This window comes from Rhineura floridana, chromosome 14 (assembly GCF_030035675.1).
Source record: "Rhineura floridana isolate rRhiFlo1 chromosome 14, rRhiFlo1.hap2, whole genome shotgun sequence".
Taxonomy (NCBI): domain Eukaryota; kingdom Metazoa; phylum Chordata; class Lepidosauria; order Squamata; family Rhineuridae; genus Rhineura; species Rhineura floridana.
The window spans coordinates 8,940,588-8,950,014 of record NC_084493.1 but is presented as its reverse complement, the minus strand read 5'-3'; the positions used below and the strand labels follow the sequence as shown (position 1 = coordinate 8,950,014).

The window sequence follows — 9,427 nt, the reverse complement described above, 5'->3', positions numbered from 1 at the left end:
CTTATCTTCATTTTTATTCATTCTAGCTCTGGAACCATTAGCAATTACTATTTGTGCATACCATGGACTGCGAAAAAGACAAATAATTGGGTGTCAGAACAAATTAAACCAGAACTATCACTAGAAGCTAAAATGATGAAACGGAGGTTATTATACTTTGGACACATAATGAGAAGACATGATTCACTAGAAAAGACAATAATGCTGGGAAAAACAGAAGGGAGCAGAAAAAGAGGAAGGCCAAACAAGAGATGGATTGATTCCATAAAGAAAGCCACAGACCTGAGCTTATAAGATCTGAACGGGGTGGTTTATGACAGATGCTATTGGAGGTCACTGAGTCATAGGGTCGCCATAAGTTGTAATCGATTTGAAGGCATATAACAACTACAACGAACAAGAAAAAAATTATTAGAGATGTAAATATTAATAGAAATATGGAGAAAATCATACTGTATACTGATGACATAGTTTTAACATTTACAAACCCTGTACAATCTTTAATTGAATTAGAAACTTATAATTGAATATGGATGCTGAGCGCGATACGCACTGAATAAAGTAACAATAGAAATTATGGATATAAATATGAGAGCAGATTTGGAAAGCAAATAAAAGACAACTTTTATTATAGTTGCGGGGAAAACACATATCTTGTTATAATAATAATATGAGTAAATTTATATATATAATTCTGAAATACTATATAAGGAATTTGGTAATAAAACAATGTGAGAAATTGTATCTTTTTCAAGCGGGTTCTGTAGTTAAAACATTTTAGTTTTGGTAACAATTATCATTTTATTTGCCAGTGGAGACATTTGATTCAGCAAATTAACCAATGGCAGCAAACTTCTCAAAATTTGACTGATAACAATGAAAAGTCAAAAAGTAAAGCAAATTCTGTATGGAAAAAAATGGGGCCTATTGGTTTCAAACTTAAATTTGTACTATAGCACTCCAATCTCTTGACTGGGGAGCAGCGGGCCATAACAGAACAGTGTTGCCACTGCCTTAACCAAAGCCCTGCCACTCGTACTAGCCAGGGTGGGAGAGGGTGGTGGTGGGTGTTTCTTCCCCATTTGTTATGGTGCAGCACAGATGTCCAGATCAGACCTCCCCTCTGAGGACTGGACTAGCATAGGACCCAGGAGATACTTGGGCAGCGTCTCTGGCTACTGCCAGGGAGAACGCTGCTGATGGTAATATTGCCTCTGCTGTACTTTCTCTGACCTCTGAAGCGTGGAACTCCATTGGCAGAAACCACCCCACGGAAGACACTGACTGGATCCTAACCTCCTCCAGCAGAGTAGATTGGGAGTTAGGATTACAGCCTCGCAGAATCAACAGAATTTGAAGACTTAATTATGATGGCTAATGATAATCTACAAGTTGCTCTTGAAATATGATACTGGGACACAAAAAGGTTAAATGACAAAATTGGCCCCAAATAGAGGGGGGAAATGTGGGGAAATTTTGTGGAACAGAGCACATAAATTTGAACACAACAATAAGGGAGAATTGTTATAAAACAGCAACATGACAATATATGCTTATAATTCCTATAGTTCTTGATATCAGAATTGACTTATATTAGAAAAAAAGAACATAAAATTATGTTCAGTTTGAATTTTTGGAAGACACTTTGTATATATAATTACTTTCTGATATAAATATTTCTCACTATATACCAATGGAATACATTGTAAGACAAGCTCCTTTGCTGACTTTGCTATAGTACATGAATATGGCTTTTCTCCTGCACTCATTTATACAGTGAATGATTCTCCAATTTGAAATATTGGTTTTATTAGTGTGAATCTCATTCCGTACTCCAAGCATGTCTATTTATCTCTCTCCTGTGTGAATTTTATGATGTTGACAGAGGCTTGGTCTTACACTGTAAGCTAGGAACAGCAAATGTGGGGCTTTCCAAATGCTGTTGGACTAGAGCTCCCATCGTCTGTGACCATTGGCCAGGCTGGCTGGAGCTGATGGAAGTTGGGAGTCCAACAACATCTGAAGGGCCACAGCTTCCCCACCCCTGTCCTAAGTGCTTATATGGTTTCTCCCTCGTGTGAGTTCTTTGGTGAGAGGTGAGGCTTTTTCTTGCACCAAAGCTCTTTCCACACTCCAAACATTTATATGGTTTCTCCCCTGTGTGAGTTCTCTGATGAGAAGCGAGGGTTGTGCTCAAGCGGAAGTTCTTTCCACACTCCAAGCATTGATATGGTTTCTCTCCTGTGTGGACTCTTTGATGAGAAGTGAGGCTTGGTCTCACACGAAAGCTCTTTCCACACTCCAGGCATTGATATGGTTTCTCCCCTGTGTGAATTCTTTGATGGTACATGAGGGCTGAACTCTGACTGAAATTCATCCCACACTCCAAGCAGTGATACGGTTTCTCCCCAGTGTGATTTCTTTGATGGTAAGTGAGGGACGAATTGTGACTAAAGCTCATTCCACACTCCAGGCATTTATATGGTTTTTCCCCTGTATGAATTCTTTTATGTTTACTGAGGTATGAGCTCTGACCGAAGCTCCTCCCACACTCCAGGCATTTATATGGCTTCTCCCCTGTGTGCGTTCTGAGATGACAAGTGAGGTCTTTCCTCTGACTGAAGCTCCTCCCACACTCTAAGCACTTATATGGTTTCTCCCCTGTGTGGATTCTTTGATGAGAAGTGAGGTCATTCCTCTGACTAAAGGTCTTTCCACAATCCAAGCATTCATATGGTTTTTCTCCTGTATGAATTTTTAGATGAGAAGTGAGGTGAAAGTTCTGACTGAAGCTCTTTCCACACTGTAAGCATTTATATGGTTTTTCCCCTGTGTGCATTTTCTGGTGTCTACTGAGTTGTGACCTCCAAATGAAATTCTTTCCACACTCCTTGCATTTAAACTGCTGCGCCTCTGTGTGGATTTTGCAAAGAGCTTTATGGTTTGAGTTAGAATCCAATCTTTTCTGATACACATGGCAGTTGTTCTTTTCATTTCTTGTGCCTGTTTTTCCTTGGATTGCAATTGCATAGTAGTCATTGCCCTTGGAAGGAAAGGATTTACTCCCACGTGGGTCTCCCACATTCTCCATATCCTGGATGTCACCTTCTGGAATGAAGACAGAGAACTGATAAGAATTCAAATTAAAAACAGACCCTCAAATCACTAAACCACCTCAATGAACTGCTGTCATAAAGGAAGAACTGAAAATACTCAGCTGGGAGGCAGTTCTTTCACACATTTTCCAATCTCTGCTGATTGGCAATAACTGACTATTGGTGAGGTATAGGTGGGGATACAGATCCAGCCGTTGGGCCAGATCCTTATCTCCCCTCCCCCCCCTCCCATGAGCCAGGTTTGACAGGTGGCTGGGCACCTGTCAATCATATGGCAACACAATGTCAGGTGACCCATTTCCTTCAGCACAGTTTAAAACCATGTACCCCGATACAGCACTTGCAAAGCACCATGCACAGCACTTTGCAAGCCCCAGTGAACATCAGGCCAAATGAGGAGATCTTGCAGGCCTAATTAGGTCCATGGGCTGCAAGTTCCCCACTATGGGTGCAGAGCATTGGGTTCAAACTATGGAAACGTGGATTCTACTGTTGGTTAAAATGTGAAGCTTACCATGTCACTTTAGATCAGCCATGTTTAAGGGCTGGGCCATGAGATTAGATGCAATCATGTAACTAGGTCTGCTCCCAGCCCAGGGCGTGTTGCATGTTAATTTAGCAGTTTGGCAATCATATATTTATTTATTTATTTATTACATTTGTATACTGCCCCATAGCCGAAGCTCTCTGGGCGGTTTACAACAATTATATATTGGATAAAGCCAGACCAGACAACAAGAAAACAGCCAGAAAGACATGAAAGAGGCTGCTAGATCATCTTGGATGAGTGAGCCAAGCTGGTATTGCTGAGACCTTGATGGATGCAGGAACCAGGTTGGCCCCACATGATTTTTTGTTAAATGGAAATGCAAGATATAAATATTTTACTTTAAAAGATGAGATTGATGCTGGTAGACTAGGAGAACCAGACTTGAAATCACCGAGAGGCTTCTGATCTGTTCTTTCTGCATCCCTCCCAAGAGCCCTGTGATTGGAAGGAAAACACCAGCCCTGGTAAAGTCATTCCCTGATTGGAAGTGAGAGCTGTCAGTGACAGAACTACACCTCCTCCTCTACTTCAGGCGTTGTCTGTTTACAGAGAGCTTGAGGGAGGTTCCAAGAATGTATAAACTCGTCAGAAATATACCTTCAAGCCTTCAGAGCCTCGGAAATGGTCATCAGAGGCCAGCTTGTTTTGCCTTGGACCTCCTCATATTCAAGCCACGTTGGATTCTGAGGTGGTCCAGATGTCTCCAAGGCAGGGATCATCACCTCAGTTTTTAGTGCCTAACCTGTAATGGTGATGGCGGCAAAGAAAGGCGTTTCTCCACTCCCGTTATCGAAAGGGTGGGGACTCTTTTCAGCTCGAGAGCCGCAGCGCCTTCTGGGGCAACCTCCAAAAGGGCCATATGCCAGTGGTGGGCGGAGCCAAAGGCAAAAGTAAGTGAACAAATGTACATTTTACCTAGTTTCTGCTCACCCTCATGCATCCCTCTCTGTTCTCCATCCAGACGAGCAAGAAGCATTGATAGCCGGTATGGAGAACAAGTCTTATGAGGAAAGGTTGAAGGAACTTGGCATCTTCAGTCTGGTGAAGAGAAGGCTGAGGGGTGACATGATTGCACTCTTTAAGTACCTGAAGGGCTGTCACATAGAGGAGGGTACAGATTTGTTCTCTGCTGCCCCAGAGGGTAGGACTAGGTCTAATGGTTTTAAATTGCAGGAGCGTAGATTCAGATTGGACATTAGAAGGAACTTCTTGACAGTAAGGGCAGTTCGGCAAGGGAACCGACTGCCTAGGGAGGTGGTGGGATCCCCTTCGCTGGACGTCTTCAAGCAGAGGCTGGACAGCTATCTGCGGGAGATGCTCTAGCTGTGGATTTCCTGCTGTGAGCAGCGGGTTGGACTCGATGGCCTACAAGGCCCCTTCCAACTCTATGATTCTATGATTATCAGAGCTCAAGGACACATTCCAAGCAAACAAAAGCACTCGGGGTGCGAAGCAGGGCCAGTGAGGGTCATGGCCTGGAGGGCTGCATTTCGCCCCCGGGGCCTGAGGGTTCCCCACCTCTGCAAGACAGCCTCAGAGTCATGTCCAGCAGAGTCTTCTCAACAGCGACACCAATGCTGTGCAACTCACTCTCTAGGGATATATGGCTCCCTCATCTTTTTCTCTCGCCTTTTAGGCACTAGACAATGACAGTGCAGTTCTGTTAGGCTTATGGGATTCCACAATGGCTCCAGTCTTTATTTCTATTTATTATTTCTCTGAATATCTCCCGAAGTTAGATGACCTGATGCTGATTGGCAAGTTGTTGTTTTTACCATGTTGCGATTCTCACCTTTTGCATTTCTGTCTAATCATCTTTATCCCCTTGGCAGATTTTTGTTAAATGGAAAGGCAGAATAGAAATGATTTAGTAAATAAAAATAGTTTTATACTATTCCAAATTATTGTTACTTATTTACAGGTGTTGTTACTTCTGATTTAAGCAGCTATTTTAAAATAACTTTCATTGTTGGAAATATTTTTGATTTGTGTGTATGCCAAACAGCGCGTACATATATTTGCACTCATTCATACATCCATGACCACAGAAGACGACCTTTTGGCTAAAACACATTTGGTTTTTTTGTATTCATATTGGTGTGTTAGACCTTCTCTATCGTATCAGTATTACAGCATTTCGTTTCAATATTTTCTGATCCCAGTCTGCTTGCAATCATTGCCTTACCAAGAGAAGCCACGAGCTCCCGGTTCTCTTTCATGACCTCTGTGTGCACAGCTCTCTGGTTAGGTTCCAGCAGAGCCCACTCTTCCTCAGAGAAATACAAAGCGACCTCCTCAAAGGTCACCAGACTCTGTAAGAAAATGAAAACATTTCCTCCTCATAGGTAAGGTAGCAATATCCAAAAGGCTAGTTATGGTGGTGGTGACGGTGCAGGACGATTATCTTGTAGGATTTACACCACCACATGTCACATTCATAGACTTCCTAGCGGCCAGCTTTAAGAGACACAAACAGAAAGCAAAAGATTCTTTCAGGTTCAGGGATGTGAGCAGGGGGGCAGACAACCAAGTCGCCCCAGTGAACCTTCCCCCTACCTGATCAGGTTGCCCAGAAGCCATTTCCCATCCGCCACAAACAAGAGATGATTGGAGATGTATTTCCGACATCATTCCATTGCCTGTGAAAAACAAAACTAGTGAGAAGCCCATAGAATAAGTAATGCCCAGGCCTTACAAAGGCTTTGTTTGCACATCATGCTAAGTCAAACCATAGCTTAGCGCAAACGTGCAGACTCCCAGGCAGGAGACCTTGATCATGATTAGTCTGAAGAGAGCCAAACCATGAGCCCGAGTATGGATAAGATGCCAAACCATGGCTGAGCTCAGTGCAGTGCAGCAGCAAAATGACAGGAGAGGAGCGAAGCGGCCACAATCTCCCCCCTAGGAACCTCACATTAAGCCAGGTATGGGGAACCTGTGACCCTCCAGATATTATTGAACTACAACTCCCATCATCCCTGAATATGGGCCATGCTTGTAGTTTTCAGCAATATCTGGAGGAGCAACAGTTTCCCACACCTGGATGAAGCCATGGTTTGGCTTAGCAAGACATTTGAATGAGGCCAATATGGTCCATCAAATGTAGTTTGAATGTCAATACCTATTTCAGTTGTGTGAAAACACACAATCCTCTCTCTCCCTCAGTTCACACCCTCTCACCTCCCCCCCCAAAAAAAGTGCTTTTGGCCACAAATCAGAATGTTTCAAGAACTGGAGGCATGACTCTTCCCCTTGAAAGACACCAAGGAACTTACGAGTAGACTTGCTTGCATAACTGTTTTGCAAGAGGGTGGCACATAAATACTTTTACAAATAATTGAATGAATGAATAAATAACAGGGGGAACCACTGATCCTTACCCTGCCACCTGGCACCTCCGTCACTCTCCTGCATGACGCCCCTTCCTTGGGGAGTGTGTCTGGTGTCTGATGGAGCGTTCTCCGCCTTGGAGAAATCAGAGTCCACTTCTACAAACAGACCCTGTTCCTGAAACAGCAAGAAGGAGCCAACACATGGAACGGGAAAAGGATTAGAAAAGGAGTGATCAGAGGCAGAGGCCTTGGGGGTTGAAGACATCCCTCCTTGGATGACTTCCCCAAAGAGCTGGGCAATTAGTGGAAAGTTTTAGGATATCGTCCCTTACAGTCCTGTCCCCCTGGAACTATCAGGATGAAGGGCTCTCACCTGCTCTTCCGGATTCTTCTCCTCTGCCTGACTTAGGAGAAAACCTTCTGCCAGGGCCACCGCCTGGGAACTGGTCTCCGCTCCACATTCCCTGACCCAGCGCTCCATCTCCAGTGGAAGGATGGTCAGGAACTGCTCCAGGATCACCAAGTCCAGAATCTGATTCTTTGTGTGCTGCTCTGGCTTCAGCCACAGACGACAAAGGTTGTAGAGTTGGCGGAAAACCTCTCGGGGGCCCTCAGCCTCTGGGTAGCGGAACTGGCGAAAGTGTTGATGCTGGACAACCGAGCTGCTGGTACCTTCCCCCAGGATCTTCTGCACAGTTCTTTCCCAGGATCCCCCACCGCTCGCATTCTTGATGGCATCGGGATCTCTTCCTTCTTCAGGGCTGGCTGAATCTGTGTTGTCCATCTTTGATCTGTGCTCTAAGGAAGCCTCCTATTCCTGCAAGGGGATTGCTTTCCCCCACTCCCAATTTTTGTCTCACGGCAAAGACGGTTCTAATTGGGGGTGTTACCAGCCCTGCAAAGCCAAGGCATCATTCTGTAAGTGCGTTATTACTCTGTCAAAGCAGGAAGGTTTTCCCCAAGAAACTGTGGAGGACTCTCACTAGCAACCAGGTTTTGTCCCGGAAGGAAAGGCCAGTGAATATAAAGACTGTGAGATACAGACTTGGGGGTGTGCACATGTGCGCATTTTCTTTACTTGAGGGCCAAAGATTAAAGCCTTCAATCTGATTGAGGGTCAAAAGATGCTGTAACTCTCTCACTTGTCTAGCTAGCAACTAGGACTGCAATCCAATACATGTCTATTGAGAAGTAAACTCTATTGGGTTCAATGGGATTTACTCCCAGGTAACTGTATATTGGATTACAGCCTAAGTCTTGCTCTGGAAAGAAAGGCAGGTGGAAGGAGGAGACTAAGTCTCTAGAATGAATTAGAGACTTTGGGGGAGGTTCCTGCACCTAGACTAAAGCATCCAATGTGGCTAAGGTTCAGAAGTTGCAGTGTCCCTTCTCCTTCCCCGCACACTGATTTGCCCCTAACAACTCTTCCCCCTCCACAAATACTCCCTCTCTCAGAATGTTTTTGAGTCTCATTTGTCCCTTAATCCTGCAGTAGGGTCCCCTCTTCCCTCCTTGAACCCTTCTGATGGTGCCATGTTCTCCTGAAGCCTCACTTATGCTGACCTACCTTGGTTTAAATTAAGGCTGTGACTCCAGTAAAAAAAATCTTGGTTGATAACGACAAGTCAGAGGACTAAATCATGAACTAAATTCAGATATGCCTAAACACTACATTCCTGATTTTAGATACATTTTAGTTACTTAGTGTGTTGGACTACGACCTGGGAGACCAGGGCTTGAATCCCCACACAGCCATGAAGCTCACTGGGTGACCTTGGGCCAGTCACTGCCTCTCAGCCTTAGAAGAAGGCAATGGTAAACCACCTCTGAATACCGCTTACCATGAAAACCCTATCCATTTCAATGTAAAACAAAGTTACAATTGCTCTCCTCGCGCCCTCTACGTTCCCACCTAGCTGGGCCACCGGGCTGATCCATCAGGGCTCTGCTGAGGTTCTTATGACTCAGGATCTGGGAGAGCAGGATTCAAAGCCCCACTCGGCCATGAAGCTCACTGGACGACCTGGGGCCAGTCGCAGTCTCTCAGCTTAACCTACCTCACAGGGCTGTTGTGAGGATAAAATGGAGAGGGAGAAGAACCACGCTCGCCACCTGGAGCTCCTTGGAGGAAAGGCAGGATGCAAATGCAGGGCTCGTCATCCCGCAGCTGCATTCGCTCTCCAGGGTTTGGGCACCAGGGCATCTTTCCTCCCCACCCCCTCCTGAGATCCCCCCCCCGCAGCCCTGGGGCTCCGTTTTACCCAAATGCACAAGAGGAGCTCACCAGATCCCAGGCGTGAGTAGCCGACGGAGCCCTTATAAGGGATGACGGAGGCCACGTCCCGCTAGAGGCGGAAATTGGGCAGGAAGGGACATTCTGGGGGTGGGATTGCCTTCGCCTCCGGCCTTCACTTCCTCCTCCTTCTCCT

At 45.1% G+C, this 9,427-nt stretch overlaps 1 protein-coding gene across 3 annotated transcripts; it reads right to left on the bottom strand.

Moving 5' to 3' along the window:
* Positions 1–587: 587 nt before the first annotated feature.
* LOC133369576 (zinc finger protein 436-like) lies at positions 588–9,427 on the bottom strand. 3 transcript variants are annotated; one of them, XM_061594863.1, is made up of 6 exons: positions 9,056–9,236; positions 7,372–7,893; positions 7,047–7,173; positions 6,223–6,305; positions 5,852–5,978; positions 588–3,105 (listed from the first exon to the last, which is right to left on the bottom strand). In XM_061594863.1, the coding sequence occupies exons 2-6, from the start codon at positions 7,780–7,782 to the stop codon at positions 1,871–1,873; spliced, it is 1,983 nt and encodes a 660-aa protein (XP_061450847.1). In that variant the 5' UTR covers positions 7,783–7,893; positions 9,056–9,236; the 3' UTR covers positions 588–1,870. The 3 variants fall into 3 exon arrangements, with proteins under 3 accessions (XP_061450847.1, XP_061450846.1, XP_061450844.1); XM_061594862.1 differs by lacking the exon at positions 9,056–9,236 and adding an exon at positions 9,283–9,427 and having other exon boundaries at positions 591–3,108; XM_061594860.1 differs by having other exon boundaries at positions 591–3,108; positions 9,056–9,235.

Excerpts from the sequence above, each read along its gene's own strand:
- LOC133369576 (XM_061594862.1), bottom strand. The coding sequence starts at position 7,782 with ATGGACAACACAGATTCAGCCAGCCCTGAAGAAGGAAGAGATCCCGAT. Across the intron at positions 7,174-7,371 it reads AGAAGAATCCGGAAGAGCAG|GAACAGGGTCTGTTTGTAGA; the intron begins GTGAGAGCCCTT and ends TTGCTGTTTCAG. Across the intron at positions 3,109-5,851 it reads GGAGCTCGTGGCTTCTCTTG|AAGGTGACATCCAGGATATG; the intron begins GTAAGGCAATGA and ends TCTTCATTCCAG.